General features: G+C 39.2%; 1 protein-coding gene across 3 annotated transcripts in view; it reads right to left on the reverse strand.

Moving 5' to 3' along the window:
• Positions 1 to 5,708: 5,708 nt before the first annotated feature.
• The window catches only part of LOC117219077 (uncharacterized), a 33,684-nt gene continuing 18,904 nt past the window's right edge, over positions 5,709 to 20,488 (reverse strand). For 2 of the 3 annotated variants that reach the window (XM_076521504.1, XM_076521503.1), the window contains exon 4: positions 5,709 to 20,073. In XM_076521504.1, the coding sequence (XP_076377619.1) occupies positions 8,471 to 20,073 (11,603 nt within the window). In that variant the 3' untranslated portion in view covers positions 5,709 to 8,470. The remainder of the gene's footprint in view (positions 20,074 to 20,488) is intronic. The other variant, XR_013033265.1, reaches the window with a different exon arrangement.

Below are 20,488 nucleotides of genomic sequence, written 5' to 3' on the forward strand. Positions count from 1 at the left end.
GTCCCTGACGCTTACCTATAAAATCGGTTTTTTAATCCGACTTGTACCTGCAAATCGGATGTCATGGCAACCGACAATTTGTTATCTATTATTGATGTAAAAGTGTTAGATTGCACTATTATAAGTACTCATATTATTATATAAGATACATTGCGCGATTAATAAACGAATGGAATAAAATGAAATGAGATGAAATGAGATGATGAAATGAAACAGATAAAATAGATATTGTTTAAGGCTAATGTTATAAAAATTTAAAAATGCTATTCAATTTAATTACCCTATAATAACAGAAAGCGAATAATATAGAAAGCACTTTCACAAAGTTTTTATTTAACATTTCTATAAGCAAACAAAAAAGCGAATATAAGTATTCGTGCTCGAAAGTCTAAGGCAAAACGGAGCCGCTATCAGAGAAATGTTTATGGCCGAATGACTGGTGAGACGTGCATAAGACATTCAACCACTTCCGGTCGGTAAAATTTTATGTGGGCTGTGGTTCTGGTCGTCTCCGGGTTTGTTGATCCGTCTGTGGGGTGACCCTAGTCTTCCACCTACGCGCAGGATACTACAGTACGGTCCCAACTGGTGGCAGCCACGGGGTGTCATACAGAGAGGCTGGGTGAGGGAAACTGGTCGCAATTTTGCAATGTCTCAGTTTACAGTGATATCTTGTAAGTTCGCACAGTATCAAAATCTTGGTAGCGAACCAAATATAAACTATGTTAATTTTAAAGTGTACTATCTTTTTGTTCCTCACTGCAGATCCCTGTGGCTTTATATGTACATCTTCGTCTATTTGTAAAGTTTTATTACCCGGGCCTTTTATTGTAAAAGATTACATCTTAGCGATTGAAAGGTATAGTAGTAGAAGTAGAGGGAAAAGTAAGCAATTCAAATTCAGACATTTTTATAGATTAACACTCAGCTCAGACACACTTATTATGTTCTTTTGTATAATAAGCGATAAACAAGATCGTGACAAAATTTAACGTCGCAAAAATATTCGGACAGTGAATGAATTACATTAATTTGATATAAAATGAAAAACTTTTTAATCATGTTATCACAATATTAATATTTTGTCGGTTGACCCTTTTGTTTTATTACATCATGTAATCGTTTGAGCTTATTACAGATGATTTTATTTAAATACTGCGGTGAAATCCGTTTCTATTCGTCTAACAATCGGATTTAAATCAGGCGATTGAGGAGGAGGATGCAGTACTTTTGGACAATTGTATAATAAATATTCCTGTACAATTCTGACCTTGTGTTTAGGATCATTGTCCTGATAAAACTTAAAACTGTACGTATACCCATATTTATAGCACTTGTAATTAAATTTTTTTTTTAAATGTCCAAATATTTAATTTTGTCCATAATACTATCGATAAAAACTAGTTCACCTACATCTACAGACGAGATATAATCCCACACTATTACACTCCTACCACCGTGTTTCACTGTCGGTCTTAAATTTGAAATGTTTAATTCTGTATTTACTTTACGTCGCACCATTTTTTGACTGTCGGATCCGTAAAGATTAAATTTGCTTTCATCCAAAAATATTACATCATTGCACGTATATATAATTACAAAGTTATCCGACAAAAGTAATACTCCGGTTATCGAAATTTCAAAGGGTTGCCTGTTCACAGGAAGAAACATTTCTTCTATAAATTAAAGTTGAGATATTGATATTTTGCCAAAAATTACCTCGCTCCAGATTACTGTGCGACATGGTGAAATCACCGACAGTGTTTACATCGATACTCGTTTGACCGCATTGACTTTATGTTTATCTCACAATGATAGTCATGCGGTACGGTTGACAGGTAAACGTAAGCCAATGTCGGTAGTGAAATAAACGTCGATGAAATTGTCGATGATTTCACCATGTCGATTAATTAATATTGTGCCATAATATTTGTGCCATGCAAATCAGCACGTGGAAAACATTCCATATCTTTTTAATTGCGCGTATCTCATGATTTCTTTCAATTTAAAAGCTGTTCTAAGTTGTAATAAGTTGTAGTCGTAGGATAGTCCGTAAAAGTTTTTTCGTAATCAAGAACGAAATATATATACCAATCTATGGTTAATACAAATTCTTGGAAGCTGTACAGCTGAAAAACTTTAGAATTATTTAATGTAAAATTAAATTCTTTTAGTTTTTCACTACAAGAAAACATTTTAACTGTTGTGAATGGTGGAGCGTCTGTTATGCAAAAATTTGAACGAATCTCTCCGGCATACTAACAGTTGTGTTATAATCATGGGGTACATTTAGTTGTTTTTAAAATATTTTATGTATTTACAGTTATATTTAGCGTCTGTTTTTTCTTTGTTCTTTTTTTATTTTTATGAAAAAACCCGACTCATTTGCAACGCATATTACGAAGAATTTTACGGAAGAAATTCCAGCACTCTTCCATCGCAGTGATTGCAATTGTGTGGAGAAAATGCAACAAGGGATGCGTTTGCAGTAAGAGAGGGATTAAAAAATTTCTTATCATCACTGGAGGACTCTCGCATTTATTCGCATGGAATATCAATGATATTCCAAAAATCATAAGTTTTCTAATATTTTTTTATTTTATTAAAAATTTTAGAGAATTCTCGAGAAATATAGTCTTATTTCTAGAGAAATGAAAAATGTTGAGAAATCAGGAACACTACGTATCTCCTCTTTCCAAGTTTGTTCGTTTTTGTTTTCAAGCTGAGGGTCAATATGGAAGAATTTACTGTATCTACGAAGGACTCTACCTTGTCTTGTCCAAGTTTTTTATATTATTGTGTTAGTAAGAAAGTAATTCCGGTTTTGATACAGCAATTACGACGCTCTCATATATAATGCAATGACATAACTTTTTTAATTTTAATGTTTGAAACTGAATTTTTTTTTAACATATTGCTAATAGTTTTCTGATTAAAAGAAAATCAAACATGATATAATTTCGATTACATTTATTTATTTAATATTTATTCTGTAATTCCTTTTATTACATTATCACTGTGACTATATAAGAAAAATAGATTGTTATGTATATAAATAATAACTGTGTAGCGTATTTTTAACATACTAAAACACTCTATTCACCACACATGTTATAACGATTATATATAAATTAAAATGCTGCATTGATATTATACATAGTTATGCATATATACTAATTAGATAAGTGAAAATTTATATTCTATATTAAATTGTTTTGTGGCGTATCATCTATGGAATCATCTAGTATCGTGGCCTACGCTGATGGTTTTTCTCTATTTCCTAATAACAAATAATGTAAAAAAAATTAGTTTATAAATTATTCATATTCAAATTGGCTGCAAATTTTTACTATTGTATGAATTCGTACTTATTTAATTTTTCTTGCCTAAGAAAAATAATTTTAATCCCTGCACCATGCAATGTTTGCAACGTGGTGCTTTTTTGCATTGTGAAACGTCATTGTCTCTAATTCCGTACGTAATTCATTGTTCACAATCCCATGAAAAATCATTTGATTTAAAATTCCAGGATTGATGGAAAAAGTACAGTAAACAGTTGCTTCACACTCTCCGTCAAATGTGTAGGATCATTCCACTGAATCTCCGTCGAATCATGACATAGAATTGTCACCGCTATCCCCTCGGAGTTAGAGTTGAAACGTCGCTGTCCCCTCGAAATTACAGTCGAATCGAGGCCCGGATAGCGTAATTCCACCGATGTTTTCTTTTGAACGACATACGTACCTTCGTTGTCGTTACCTTTAATATTTTTTTTAATGCTTTTTTTGTTATATAATTATAATTTGTATAATGAAATAAAATAAAATTCCGAGCTTCGGGCATTCTAGGGAGAATTTATTGTAGCCTTTTTATAATTCGGCCAAGCGGTCAAAATATTTTCGGGAATGTTGGAGGAATTAGCTTATTAAACGATGGCTAGAACATTATTTTCAAAAATTACAATTTGCTGGTATGATAAAAGTATTAAAAAATTATGTTTCTACAACTTTCTATGTAAGCCTATAACGAAAATGTAAAAAATGCATTTTGTAGATCTCGGTAACTTAGATGCTTGCCGAAAATGTAAAATGTAAAAATAATAATATAATAATATATAAATGCAAAAATTACCTGTTTTTAATTGAAGATCGTGTTATTGGTTGAAAACGGCTTTGGACGTTTAATATAAGTTTAACAGGTGCCATCAACAGATTATTCAGAAACCGAATATTTGAAATTAAATAATATGTGCTTCTTATGTTATAATTATCCGAGTTTTGCGATTCAAGTTTTCATTTTTATCATTCAATAAGCTGCTTCATAATATTGCACGTATACGTGATATTTGTTCCAAATTCATAAACTTCCAATTTTTAATTTGCGAACAAGTTGAAAACGGTGATCGTGTCATAAAAAGCATTATAAAAACTGAGCGCGCAAGCACATTTTCGAGCAGCTTGTGGGATTACTAATGGTCACGTGCATTGCAACAGATTCCCTGGGAAGCCTACCTGGACACCGTTACTATGATTCTTTCCAAAACATCGTAACACATTTGTACATCGCATTTTCGACCGTTTTCGACTTATCAGACTTGCTCGAACGAATGAAATTTTAATCATCAACAAAACAGTACAAGTGTAGTAATTTGAAAAGGGACAATGAAAAACATATTGAGTTCGTGAGAGACCATTTAAACATAAATAGCTATAATTTCAATTCTAATAATGTAATAATATAATAATATAATAATTTTTAAGATCCTCTATCATGATGCGGAAGCAAAAACAGACCGATCAATTTTTAAAAAATGGAGGTGACCTTCAAATGTCCGAAGTACCTCCATCTGCAAAAAGATTATGATGGTCCCCTTCGTATTGTGCAATTTTATTTCAGCAAATATTTCTGTGAAGCTTATAGTTTCGAAGATATCTGAGATGCTAATAACACTGTCCGACTCGATTTTTGATTTCCCATAGCCATTATGAAATTCTTGTAGAGCTTCACTCCCCGATGAAGGATCCGAAAACCTAATTGCTCCATCACCCTCAGTATTTGAAAAAAAACGAACTTTTGTAAAAACCCAAAATTTTCGAAAAAAATGAGGTACTGCATGAAAAGTAAAAACGTTAGAAAGTTCTAATCTGTCTCAAAAGATAGAGGAGAGTTTCCCGAATATAGTGGCATGCAATTTATTGTCCTAAATAGCAATAAATTAATATCAAAGTTTAAAAAATTGTCGACGAGCGCAGTTTCTGCGCTATATTTTTGTACTTTTACGAAAAATTGTTTGTCCTGCACAAAAACTCTACTCAAGATCGCATTCTGTAGACGTTTCTAAAGAAGAAACGGCCCGGTAAATGTGTCGGAACGATATACATTTCGAGTAGATCGCGAAAATATTCGACGACAACATGTACACGACGTTTTGCCGCCATATCCTTCGCTGCTCGCTTCTCAATGTTCGACAGGGCCGAAGCTATGCGTAATCGACACCGATGGAGGGATCCAATGGGGCACCCACTTAGCGTGTGGGACGTGCTACTTTGAATTTTTTTAGTACTTCAATGTGTTATTTTCTTTTACATATTTCCGTAGATAATAATCACCAAACTGTGAATCATAAATTAAAAAGTACGAAAAACGAGGTTTTAGGAATATAGGAGTAAGATTATTAATTTTCAAATGAAGAAATAATGAAAGAAAAATAATGAACAAAAATATTCATTTTAATCTGAATTTGTTCGAATTACAAGTATATCATGTATACAGTTATCATTTAAATTATAGCGATAATACGATCATGAATAAATAATCATTTTCAAAACGTCAGTGGGTGCCCCATTGGATCCCTCCATCGGTGTTGATTACGCATAGCTTCGGCCCTGTCGGACAGAGAGGAGCGAGCAGCGAAGCACAAAGCGACAAAACATCGTGTACATGTTGCCTACTCAAAATGTACATCGTTCCGACACTTCTATCGGGCCGTTTCTTCTTCAGAAATGTCTACAGAATCCTATCCTGGGTAGAGTTTTCATGCTGAACAAAGAACTTTTCGTAAAAATACAAAAATATTGCGGACAAACTGCGCACATCGACACTTTTTTAAACTTTTTAAACATTAATTTATAGCTATTTAGGACCAAAAACAATTAATAAATTGTATGCCACTATATTCGGAAAACTTTCCTCTATCTTTTGAGACTGATTAGAACTTCTTAACGTTTTTTCTTTTCATGCATACCTCATTTTGTTTCGAAAATTTTGGGTTTCTACAAATGTTCGTTTTTGTTTCAAAAACTGAGGGTGATGGAGCAATTTGGTTTCCGGATTCTTGTTCGGGGAGTGAAGCTCTAGAAGAATTTCATAGTGGCTATAGGAAATCAGAAAAAAAGTTTGATTTTGTCGGACAGTGTAATTATTGCCCCACCCTGTATTCAGAAATACAATCTAAAATACAAATAGAACTTAATAAAGAAATGTTTGTAAGTTTTTATACTGACTGTTGAACATCCCGTTCTCTGACCTTACATTTCATAGATCAGAATTGGATATTTACAACATACACTCTCACAACAGAAAAAATTGGGAAACGATCGTATCGCACAGAATTTAGCAGATCATCTTAAAACTTCCATAGACAAGTGCAATTTAAATAATAACAGTCACATTACAATTGTCCATGATAATACTCAATCTAAAATGAATGCTATTAATTTAGTAGGTGATATCGAAGGAGTTGTTTGTACTGTTCATACTATACAATTACGTGTAAAAAAGTGTTTAAGTTTCAATGAAATTGTAGATGCTAGCACTAAAGGTAGTAAAAAAGTTAGCCATTCTCGTCGTTCTGTTTTAGCCAGGACAGTTGATAAAAAAACAAGAACAATTAAATCTCTTATACAGAGTTGTCTAACTAGATGGAACTTTACATCTTACATGTGCGAAAGACTCCTTAACACTTTACCGACCGCTAGCAGTTGAACGTCTCATTCAGCCGTAAATATTTCCCTGACATCGGCTCTGTTTCAGTTTTACAGACTTTCGCGCTTTTCCTCTTGCTCAGAGAAATGTTAAATCAAACTTTGTGGAAGTGCTTTCTGTTATTATAGGATACTTAAATTTAATAACATTTACATATTTTCATAACATTAGCATTAAACAATATTTGTTTTATCTATTTCATTTATTTTATATATTTTCTTTATTTCATTTTTATTTTATTTATTTTATTCGCCGCGGAATGTATCTAATATTTGAAAAATTAGGTAATAAAATGGAAACTTACAGTAGTATAATCTAACGCTTTTACCTCCATAATAGATAACAAATTATTGGTTGTCACGACAACCGATTCACACGTTACCGATCGGGGTAACAAGCCGATTTATAGGCTATCGGTCGGGGTAAAAAGCTGATTTAGGGTCGAAACACACATCATGCCAGGCTCGGTTGTGCTCCATGGCAGGGACATTCTTGCATTTAATTCACAGACGGAGGGAGTGCCGTGCCGTACCATCCAGCCGATACTGTTGAACATTTATTACGACTGAACATTTTTTATTTGACATGTTTATATTAAACAATTATGTGGTTATTCGTTAAATCTATTTTTAATTTTTTATACATATTAAATTAATAAAAACTTTGAAATTTTTAATTCACGTATTTTTCATACATGTGTATATGTCGCTCGACTATTTAGATATATTAGCCCAAGAAATCTATAGAACATAAATATAGTTTTAAATATACTTGTAGTTTATAATTAATGTTAATAAATTTCCTCACATCTCTATCTAACTTCTTATAATAAGCTTCATGGAATAAACATCTCGTTTTAATACGGAAGGTACTATTTCTTGGTACAAAAATATCAAGAAAGGTATAAACAATTGTAACGTCGTAATTGTTAATGTGTTCTCGTATATGTATATGCCGATATTCGAACATGTGCATATATACTCAAAATTACGCAAATTAAAATATATCCTCGAAAGCCGTAAATAAAGTTGTTTGGTGCACTTCGTATGAAACGTTGGAATACTCACGTAGCCATTTTATCCGATTTATGGTGTGTTTGGACTTCTCTTAATCAGAAAAAACATTATCAGTTCATTGATACTGTTTCTAAAAAAAGATTGTCATGTACATACAGGGTGTTCCAAAAATGTCTTGTATTACGGAAATGGGAAGTAGCTGAGGTCATTCTAAGTAACTTTTTCCTTAGCGAAAATACAATCTGCAGCTTTGTTTATTAACAAATTTTGCATTATTGCATGCATTATTGATTAATGAGAGGCGAGGGCGCCAATTACAACGCGGTTGATCGATCGGGTGCCACGTGCTTCGACCGTGGAGCGTGACAGATGAAAGAGGGTTCAGTGCAGCGTTCGAATCAATGAATAAGTCATGGAGCCTGAACTTCCGAATTTTATTTTACTACCAGAGCCTCAACCTTAAATCTACTCTATTTCTTATTTTTTTTCAATTTGTTGGTTATCATATCCTCATTTTGATAACCATTACATCCTTTTTCAAACAGTTCTTCAACTGAAATATTATTCAGAAAGTTTATCGACTGCCCTAGTACAAATATTCTTTCTGCACGTTGCTGTTCGCAGCTTACATTTCGTTGATTTATTAATTTTTCACGTTCCTTGTTTAGTACATCTGTGTATTTCTTCTGCACGCCCTTGATTTTATCGGTAGCTTCTGAAGTCATTTCTTTGTTGAAATCTATGCTGACTAATACTTCATAAATCTCTCCTTGGCATCTATCTACAGCTCCACCCATGCCATGCCAATCGTTCGCGTATCTTGGAACGATTTGGGTATGGGCTAGAAATGTATCGAGGTTATTGTAAATCTCTTCAAAATTCTTCTTTAACTCTGAGTTGATCACAAATCTAAGCACATGTGCCGAGGGCAAATCGCTTCCTAGCCCGCTACTTCCATCTGTGCTTTGACTTGCCCCAGCTTTAATTATTTCACTTCTACTCATACCGGTGACCATCTCGGCAATCTTTTGCACTGCTCCAGCTAAACGAATAGTGCGTTTGAAACGATCGAAAAAGTGAACAGCGACTTTCTTCACTTTCTTCACTTTCTTCACTTTCTTCGTTTTCTTCGAAGGGTTCTCAGGGGTAGCGAACAATCCATTGTTAACGGTCGACGATGAATCATCTACAAATCTTTGTCGCTTACGCCTTGAGTTTCCACCACCAAACACACCATGCCGCAAAGGGAGCGCATGCCAGCCTTGCTTGATGTGATTTTGTATTTTCGGATCACGTTCAATTTGATCAGCTACTCCATTCCTGAAATCATCTCGTGACATATTTCTTAGTTCAGGTATACCTTCCGATAAAGCTTGACGCAAGCAATCGTTCATCGATCCACCACTTCCTCTGGTCTCCGATTCTCCGCTTCCAGAAAGCCGGTAATGATTATCTTTATGCTCGAGGTAAATAATTGGCACGTTTGCTCCTTCTGGCGCCGAGGAGAATGTTTGTCTTATACCGCCTTCTCCCGTGACAACGATGGTAATGCCTGGTATATCAATTCCTTGCTGTTTCAAGAATCCAGTTACGCACTCGAGAGACGCACTGATACAAACCATATCCATTGGGATATTTTCTCGGACTGCTTTTGCGAATAAACGAGGACAACGAGTCTTCTCCAACAACTGCTTTATATCCTCCTGATACTTCTGTTCAATTTGTTCTTTTATCTTAGACACGTCATCGTGCTGTTGCTGTTCAGTATTCTCCAACTCTTCGCGATACTCCTGCGTTCTGTTATCGAAGTACTTGCTGTTCAGACTTTCCTTGTAGGACCGATATGTTTCCGCTATCATTTGTCCAGCATATCTTATTATGCGATTAACACCTGCTTTAAGAATAGGACCTACAATATTCTGTTCTATCTTCTGTCCAACCTGGTCGCGAAGTAGTTTCTGCCACATCGCGATTATTTGGTTTTTGAACCTCTCACAGTCATCCTCTGCTTCTTGTTCACGGACCGGCGAGCATCGATCAGCATGTTTACGCAACTCGCTCTTGATCTCCTCGTTCAAATGATTTAAAAACCTGCTGGTTACTAGTGCCATATCGACAATTTGTAAAGAATGTTCCAACAAAACCGCTCCTATACTGATGATACGAATAGGAAACTGCATGGTATTGCTTGTCATGCTTCTTTTCTCAGCAGCATTCGCAATCCCCTGAATTACCGAATTGGCTATGCTTTTTACAGCAGGTAAAAACTCTTGGATGTAACTTTTCTCGGAAAAAGCACTCTTGGTTAACTTGTCGATCAAGTTTGTTGCTTCCTTCGCTCCTAATGTTTTGTAGGCTTCTTTCAAGCTTGTAGAAATATCGTGCATCCCTACGCAGCGTTCAATAATTAATATAATCTCGGAAGACATGTATCTACAAAACTCTCGAAGCTGATTTTCAATGAGACTGTCGACCATCGCGTTAGCAAAGCCAAACACCAGCCCTTCTATAACCTTCGACACAATACGCTTCGCAAGTTCCTTTCCCACCCATTTGCAACCCGCGATTTTAATTAGTTGTATGCCAGACGTTTCGGCGACTTTACCACCAACCTTCAAGCCAGGTCCAGCTAGTTTATGACCGTAATACGATACCTTAGCGCCACTCGAAAAATATGCTCCTACGCCGACTGTTATGGCTGTCATTATTACACTCTCGAACTTCTGTTGCCTATAATTTTTCCAACTAAAATAGCCTGACCACAACGCTCCGCCAGCATAGAAGATATCGTTTACACCTTCGCTAATAAATCCAGCTGCGAGATGAGTGAAGGTACCTGCCGAAAATAACTCTATCATAGCACCTATCACTATTTGAACTGTCCCTATTAAAACGACCATCGCAATGTTAAAGAGCATTTTTCTCGACCATCTTTTCTCTTCGAATTGCAGCACGTAATCTAAACTATTCAGAAAGAAGACATGTACCTCTACTATATTTGCAAATTCACCTTCACCAGAGAACTCAGCGAGACATTTTAGTTTAATACTAGGAACTTCTAACGATATCAGTGCGCTTCTTAACGATTCTAAAGTATTGATCACGTTTTTCATCGTATCCTCTTTCGCCAGTACTAATCGTCTGTCAAAAATCTTTCTTATCGTATCTTCGAAATCTTTGTAAGAAGAGTCCAGAGGCTCTCGCTCATTGCCAGAGCCGTTGATAGAATAAAGGTTTTTAAATTTAGATACAGCAACGTTCGTAACAGTTTCTGGAATTTCGTTAATAACCCGAACGCCTTTCTCTTCGATTGATTGAGCCAGATGGTATTGAAGAATCCATCTTTTATCGACTAGATGATGAAAAAGCGCTTCCGTACGTTCCTTTGAGATCGGTATGCTCTGGGAAAGCATATCCATCAAATTGTCGTCGGTCGCCGGTAATTTATACAAACTCCTCACGTTTGCGTCTAAATCGCCAGTTGTCACCGTAGCAGGTACGATGATTCCTTGTTGCAGTAATTCTAACATCATACTTCGATCAGATTTGCTCATCAACTGTATGCGAACAGGAAAGTTTTTCTCTTCGAATTGTTTTGCAATCTTCTGCAGGGCTATTCTATAAGCGAAACGCACGCCCAACAGACATTTCACGGCGTTCTCATATACTGGACAGAACGGCATCTGAACCTGATAGATCCCATCGAATTGAACTTTCAGTCCGTAGACACTGTTTTCCGAGCCATCCTTCTTCTCGATGATGTTCCGTTTAACGAGTTCTTCCAAGATTCGTTCAGCCTCGTTTCTCACGATATTAATTTCGGTAAAATCCTCCAAAGTAATCGAATCACACTGGGAGAAGCCGACAGATCCGATTTTGTCTTTATCTATACGCGCTTTTCTGTTAAGCGAGAGCAACCCTTTCTTTTTCAATGCTCGATATTTGTCGTCGCCTACGGCCTTCACAAAGTCACCTTTCTTGAAAACGTTCGCGTTATTTTTATGCTGCACGATTCGTTCCGCGTATAAAAAGATCTCTCCTTTATCGGACTCGGACTCCAGTGTATGCTTCTGCAGCCGTTCGACGGCAGTCGAGACATCTGACAGCAACGGATCGGTTTCATTCAAATTATCGACTATGACATACTTAACCTCATCGTATAGGACTCGTTCGTCGATCAGCGATTTCCAGAATCGGCTCCGACTAGGTAGTCGCATTTGATTTTTCAATGCCTTTTGAAATTTCTCCTCGCTGATCGTTCTCCCTTTGTATTCGGAAAGAAAGTCTTTTAATGTTTTGGCCGATATTCCATAACCAGCGCATACCTGTTCCAGCTCTTCGTCAGAAACGTCATCTTTTATTCGTGGCTTTGCCAAGGTACCTTCTCGGAGAAAATCTTCGTATAGAGCTTCAGCCAATTCCTCTTTAACGTCATCGTTAACGAAAGACTGCGGCGTCACGACGTGACCGAGGATGTCGTCTATGGACTGTATGAAGACGCAGTAAAGATTTAATAAGCTTCTCTGCTGTTTTTCATAAGCGTCGATTTGAATAATGCTCTCGTTATTATTCTTCTTGATCTTGGCGATAATACCTGTGGCTGTCATGGCAGCCGTAGTACGTTCGTCGAAAAGCCTTCCAGCTTCTCGTAACTCTTCCTTCATCATTTTCAGGATCGCCTTATTTGTTTCATCCAGAGGTTCTTCTTCCCAGTCTATCTTCTTTGCCAGTGCAAACGCCTTGTAATAATGCGCTGCTTCGGAAAACTCTGGTACTTGTCCGATCACTTGATCGAACAGTTCAACAGCTTTGTCAAGCGTTGAAGGCTGATGCTGGCAGAGATACTTGCCGAGTTTTATCGTTTGAACCGGGTTCCCCCGAACCCAAGCCGACCAATTCCTGCTATCACGTTCTAGACATTTCAGTTTCGAAATAAATTCGTTCATCAACTCGTAAAAGCTTCTTATCCCGCGATCGTTTACCAGGTCCTTGATGCGCCTGTTATTCTCGTCCAACCAAAAAGCCCATTTGTCTAAACAGCTGTGCAATAGAATCTCTTTGACCTCGGCAGGTACTTTGTCCTTATCAAGGTTTTTCTTCAATCGTTCGTACTGGTTTTTGAACATATTAAAGCAATCCTCTTCGACGGTAATTTGCGTTTCGTAGTAGGATTTTATCTCGGATATGCGACGCAGCTCATCGGCGTTGCGCTCTATCTTTAAGTCAACGATCTTCAAATTGCTGTATGCCTGTCCTTCTACAGCTACAACGATCAGTTGTCCAGATCCTTTTTCCCCGCTTCTCGCTGCTCGCCCGAACGCTTGCTGTTCGATCCGAATGTTTCTCGGCAGATAAGTCAAACAGACATGCAAACCCCCCGCTTCGGCCAACGCTTTCGTAATCTTGATATCTGTTCCGCGACCGGCTAGATTCGTCGCGATAATAATATGTCCCCCATCCAACCGCTTACCGTCACAACCGGCATCGAACTTTTCGTAGTCGCGCGTGTACGTGCGGACAGATTTCACGTCTTTCCTGTCGAAAGCCGTACGCAAGATCTCCACGTCATTCACCGTTTCGCAGATGATCAGAACGGATCGTTTCTCGGTTCGCTTTCGCACCTCGTTGTATATCCGATCCTTCCATTCCCGTTTACTGGTGCAAAGAATGGCTTTGTCCTCGTGGAACTGCTTCGATCTCGCTGTAGGAATGGTAACGAAGTCGACTCCGTGTATCTTCTTCAACAGAGCCCTTTCGCTGGGCGAGCCTAAAGTCCCCGTCAGGCCATACAAGTTCCGATACAATTTCAAGAAAGAAACGTTCGAGACGAACACAGCCTTCAAGCTCTGTAGAGACAATTTACAGCCGTGTTTCAGCTGTAGAAACTGGTGCAGCGCCTCGTCCCATTGGGAGTTAGCTTGATCCGTTCCCGTATCTCTGTCGAGAATCGTGACATTGGGATCACGGTCCGGACTAGTACCGGTTCGGTCCACGTCCACCACGTAGTCTTGGTCAGCTTTCATCAGGAACGCGGTTATAGCGCTCTTGATCCAGGATTCCAAGTGCCGTTCGATGAAAGGTCTGAGGTGGTTGGGGACCTTTATCAACTTTTCCCTCTCGGCGGTCTCCTTTAGAAGATAATCAAGCCGATCCTGGTAATCGCTGAACTCGGGTCCAATTATTATCTTGAGGCGGTCCTTTCCGATGTTTCCATCCAGCAACTTGCCCTGGCCATTTAATATCCCAGCCGTGATCAAACGCTCCCATATTATCTTCCTATGTTGCTCGCTTAAATCAGGGCCAAGTTTCTCAATATCCTTGCATCTTACTAAGCCGAACAAGTCGTCTAGCACCGCTTCTTTAATTGCTTCGCCGTCGAAAGCATTGAGTAGCTCGTCGGTGTTTCCAGCCGGTCTGTTGATCCACTGCCAAATGTAAACGTAAACGGACTCCAGCTTATCGAAGTCCGCCAAATCGTGAGACAAGTACAACACGTTGTTGCCCTTGTCGAGCAGCATGCTGTCCACCTCATCGACAATCACGTTCTCGAAGTTACGATCCCCTAAGATATTTCTCCCGTAGAACTTGTCCAGCAAATAGTCGCGCTGGAAATTCGATAGGTCACCGTACACCACCTGATTACCAGAGTACGCTTTTTTTCTTTCTTCAATGTCCTCGCTGCAGTTGTGCGATACGTTCACGTTGAACAAACCATAAATGTCGCTGTTCTCTTCCGCATCTCGTTTCGCTAACACTGAAGAACTGGTTATAATGTCTACCTTTTTTCGGCATAGCGCTTTCATGATCGACGCTGCTACTACGATCAACGATTTTCCCTCTCCAGTGGACACTTGCGCCAAGGTGCGTTTGTTTGCTAACAACGCCAACACAGTTAACTTTTGAGTATCGCGAAGCTTGAATCCTCTCTTCAGTTCTATCGCTCTAACTATTACAGCAAGCATTTCCATCGCGGTGTCTTTCTTTATTTCATCTATGGTGCTTGGATATCGTTTCAACGAATTTTTAATATCGTATTCCGTGTAGCTGGCTACAGACTTTCCGCCGGCGATCGCATAATTCCTGTTAGAAATATTCTGTACACACTTTTCGATTTCTGTTAATTTCCCGGTAATTCCTGTCGAACTGTTGGCATTAGCTTTGATTAGTTTAACCAATTGCGCCACGTTCCTGTCCTTTTCATCGGCAATGAACTTTTGCTGCATTCGCCGTGTCCATTCGGCGATGTTGCATCTAGTGAGCATCGCCAACTCTTCTCTGCTTAAGTGCCATTTCTCGTTATGAAAATTCGCCAGAAAATCAGTAATCGCATCGGCGGATAGCCCGTGCCTTTTTGTTTCGAGGATATCTAGGAATTCCTTGACTAGAACAGCACCAAAAGTATTCTCGATGGACAAGAGATAGTAGGTGGCCGTCGGTAACATTTCGCTAACACGCCAATCTGTCAATCGAAACAGTCTGCGCGACCAATATTTCTCCTTGAGGGCATGAGACCACTCAGACAATCCCAGTCCTTCCAGATCGATTGCCTCGTCCGCGATGATGCTCAACAGGTACAGTACATTCCCGACGCACTTCGTAGAAATCGAGCTGCCTGGCGTGCAGAGTTCCAGCTTCACGTAAAACGACAATAAAATGTTCTTGTTTCCGATTTGCGATAGGTACCCTCTCCATTCACGCTTCTCTGGCAACCGTCTCCTGAAATAGTTTTCGAACTGCAGTAATATCAGTTCGTCTATCCAATTTCTTTGAGGATGTGCATCGACTATCCAACGGAAGGTGTTCAGTTTCCTCCCATCGTCGACGATGCAACGTAGAATCGAGTTCAGTAAGCAATACAATTCTAGAGAGGACACGTGACACCCTTCACTGGAGAAGCGTTTCGATATGTTTCGTAGAATTCCTTGCTTCCCAGTATATTGGGACGTCATGATCTCCAATCGTTTTATCAGCTGTCGTTTTTCTGTAGGAAAATACTCGGAAATTTCAATTATATCTTGTTGTTCGCGGGAACCGTCTTCGTTGCAATCAGGCCGATCGAGTCTCTCGTCTTCTCTCCTCGACAAAAAAGCTCGCCTCGCCAAGTAATCGTCAAACTCCTGTTTTCGTTCGAACGTATCGATTCTCGCTAAAACCCGCCCGTATAAATCGTCTCCTCTTTTGCTGCTTTCCTCTAACTGGAAGTAGTCGTTGTCAACAGTTAATTGCACGAATCCATCGGATATATGTAACACATGAACAACTCGTTCGGACAACGGGTTGTGATTCTCCTCCAGAGACAATGTATTGTGCTCGTTTTCGACGTATAATCTGATATTAATACCAAAGGCGTAAGCCAATAATACTCTGTAGCTTTCCGAAAACGGTCCTTCGATTTTGATATGATCGTGGTACTCTTTCAGAAGCTCTGGATCCCGGTCGTCAACGGTGCTCCAAACCTCGTCTTCCTCGATCTTATCACTCAGAGATTTGTCTTCGATACTTTCTAACTGTAAATGGAACTGTTTAACGCAGAGGCGTGCTTTTTCCGAATTGCTGGCGTCGAAGATAAACATTGTCAAGGAGCGTTTCAGGATCTCACGGTTCCCGTTGTCGCTCTGCAATTCTTTTTCGCAGAATCTCGAGATCTTTTCGCGTTGCTCTTTGCTATCTTCGTAAAGATATTGATTGAAGGCTCCCAAAACAGGATGGCACAGGCTGTCAGGCTTTTCTTTGTCTTCGACGAGATATCTCGCTGCGCTTTCCGGTGTCAATTCTACATCGTCTGTAATTTCTTGGTAAACTGGCAATAGCTTTGCAATCTCTTCCAAAGTAGTAAGTCTGTACTTCTCTGTCAGAAGCTGTTCTATACCCTGCAACTTGCTATCTTTCGTGTCGCCCTGCGGATTAGATTTTCCACGGAATCCCTGTTTAACCGTGTCAAACATCGAAAATAGCTCGTCGAGAGTATTGCGATTTAGTTCTATGCCTCGCAATTGTAACCAATTGTCAAATAAATCCGGCTCGCGTTTCAACTCGTCGATCAAACCGTGAACATTAGCAGCCTCTTTGTATGTGGCGCTAGGAGCAGCGTCGGCACGACGCTTGTTTGTACTTTGAGCAATGAAATTGACATGCCGTTTGACCCCTAACTCCATGGTCTCCTTCTTTTGCTGTTCTTGATTTTCGTGGATCGCTCGCAAGGCTTGCTGCTTTGAGCTCCCTAAATCGGATCGCAAACTCTGCAGAATATCCCTTTCTATGCAGCTCAGACGATCAGAATAAGTAGCTAGAATACTGTCTTCGGAGATGTTCTTTTTCCTTGAAGCTTGCGCGTGGTGTTGTCGACCGCTATTTCTCCTAGTTTCTCTCTTTCTATCGCATTCTCTTTGCTTTCTGTTCTCGATCTGAGCAGCTACGATTTCAGCATATCTCTTTTCGTATGTACACCATACACGATTGCTTTTATTACCATCGTAATACCGTAACCTACATTTACTCTTTCTGTCTGTACCAAAAAATTTCGGCCATGATTCTGTAAAGAAACCAGATACTTGATAGTCCATGTTACCCATATCCCAACCATTTTCTCCAGGATTACCAGGGCGGCCTCTCTTCCCGTTTTCTCCTTCTTCCCCACGCTCAGCCTTTCTTACGATATCGAATTCCTGCCCGCTTTCTTTGTTTCTTACTATTATCTCTCCAGCATACCCACCCTCACCACCCAAACCGGGTTCTCCGCCATGTCCTCCTGGCTGTCCTGGTGATCCTTCGTACAGAAGAAAAGACTGGCACAGTTGTATACCAAATTCCGCAGCCATAGAAAAAGTGATCTTACATCCGTCACTTGTCTGTGTCTCTATAAACATGTCTTCATTTATGTCTAAGATAGGTAAATTCATTAGTGTTTCCACTCTTGATGCAAGCTTTTCAAATGTTATATGGGCACCATTAACCCATACGGTTTTTTCTAACGATAAATCTTCTGCCATGTTACGAATAATAGTCGCTATTGCGTCCTTTCTTGGTAGCAGTAATTTAGCAACAGGAGGAAACTTTTCATGAAAGTCTGCTTCTTCGATACCTTCGCCGTTTTTGCCGTTTTTGCCGTTCCCGCCATCTTGGCCTTTGCTACCTTTCCCTCCATTCGAGATAACGATGAAATTCTTGAAATTTTCGATCTCTCCCGCTAAAATTAATACATTGCCGCCACTTTCTCCCGCGTAACCATCTTTTCCTTCTTTACCGTGACCATCTTCGCCAGTCCCCGCATTGGCGGAGCCACCGTCGTCATAACTATGATCGCTATCTTTCCCAGATACATCGCAGGTTACTCTATCATGTACTTTCATCGTTTTCGTTAAAATAACTAGATTCTTTCCATGCCATACTTCATTTTTCAAGTCCACGTCGATATGTATGGTATCGCCGGCAACTAAACGTACCTCTTCTATATCCGAATTCTTTAAAAGCGCGTTCTCCAGCCCGAACAAAAACTCGCTGACAACAATATTCCTCCCTGTAACTTGAACAACTAATCGACCATCTAGTTTTACTACTCGCGTCGTCGCCGGTGCCGTGTAAGCGCATATCACTTCCTTCAGTTTGTCTACCAAAAATAGATTTTGTTCCTGCTGCAGACACTCCGCCGCCTTTTTCAAGGTCGCAAGACCTACACCATAAGTGTTCGTATCGAGATCAATGATCCTTTCAAGAAGTTCATCGAACGACAGTTCGCCGCGACGGAAGTCCTCCAACTCCAGCTCGACAATGATCGACTGACGATTCTCGGAGGTACTTAGAAGATCGAGAAAAGTGTCTAGAAAATCTAGCTCTTTCTGAGCAGAATCGACACAGGCGACCATGCGTTCCAAGCACTCTTCCTTAAATCGACTTATCAGAGCTTTCTCATCCTCCTTGCTTACCAATTTATGCGGATCCGTCAAGAGCCGATGGTAGCGTAACTGTTTGAAAGAATCAGGCACGTCCTCTAACCTTTCGATACCGTCCAGCGAACCAAAAACCTCCCGAATGATACCGATACTTTTATTATCTGTAAGTTCTTTAAATGTATCGACCACCTCTGTTATCCAGAACTTCGAGCAACATTCTACGTATTTTCGATCAATATAAGCGTCGTCGATGGAACTGAGCTTATGAAATACTCCTTTTATGTAATATTTAACCTGAGCTAAATTGCTATTGTGTTCTTCGATTTCCCTAACAATAATGTCTTTTATCTGTTGTTTTCCGTCGACATAATCGTTTTCTTCCGGATTCATCAATTTCTTAACGAGATCTTCGTAACTTCTCATATAATGGGTGCTTAACGTAAGCTGCCCGGCTAATTGATATGCCTGTCCTAAAGAATTAGATTGTTGCGCGGTAATCAACGCACTTTTGTATTCCGGCAAAGTAATTGCATTTTCCAGCGCGTCAATGACATTTAACAGCTGAATATTTTGAAGCTGCTGCTCCAAATATTTCCTATCCCGATCGGAGCATTGTTGCAAAGGCACCTGATTTATGTTACCGAAAGCAATACACAACTCGGTGTACTTTCCTATATCGGAACAACCATATTTCGTTAGCAGGTTGTTCTGCTCTTTGTACACTTCGTTCACATTCGCCAGAAATCGTTCGGCATCATTCTTTAAATCGTTTATCGCTTTCGAATCAGTCTCTCGAGAAACTTCAGAAAGCTTTTCTAAACTGTTTTCCAGAGACCTTTTCACATTTCCCAGGCAAATATTGTGTTTCTTAAGCAATTCGTCATTATAATAGCATGCGAGGTTGTAATAGTGATAAACTAAACGCTCGCAATATTCAGAATAAGACCAAAAATCAGCATTTTCTCTTATGTCGATCCTAAGCTCCCTAAAACGTACATATAATTCCTTCGCCGCATCTGCTAGCCACGGTTCGCTTCCTATCCAAGCTTTCCAAGAATTTAAGCTTTCGATCGCTTGCTCAACACCAAGTCCACTTTCGCTGATTTGCTGATTTTGAATTTGCTGTCCCGAATGTCTCCTATCATCATCGGGGCATTGCGATAAGGAAACCGGATACGTATTACCTGAAACAATACGTAACATAATGACAGGGATCGCGTAACAAGTTAACAAGGGCAAGATCGGGGACATACAATCGCTTCGGAAACCACAGTAGGAGGAAGTTGTAATGTACGGAGTATCCCAAAATTATGGTACTCCCGGAAAATGAGGGATTTCTGAGGTCATTTAAAGTAACTTGTTCCTTAGAGAAAATACAATCCGCGGCTTTGTTTACGAGTTATTAACGAAAAACATTGACCAATGAGTGGCGAGGTCGGCTGGCGCAAGGCAAACCCAGTTCAGTTCATTGGCTCGGCTGCTTTGCATCAGCTGATCGATCTCGCCTTTCATTGGTCACTGTTTTTCGTTAGTAAGTTGTAAACGAATCCGTCGATTGTATTTCTGCTAAGGAAAAAATTATTAATTTCCGGGAAGTAC

The sequence above is a fragment of the Megalopta genalis genome, chromosome 5 (assembly GCF_051020955.1).
Source record: "Megalopta genalis isolate 19385.01 chromosome 5, iyMegGena1_principal, whole genome shotgun sequence".
NCBI lineage: Eukaryota > Metazoa > Arthropoda > Insecta > Hymenoptera > Halictidae > Megalopta > Megalopta genalis.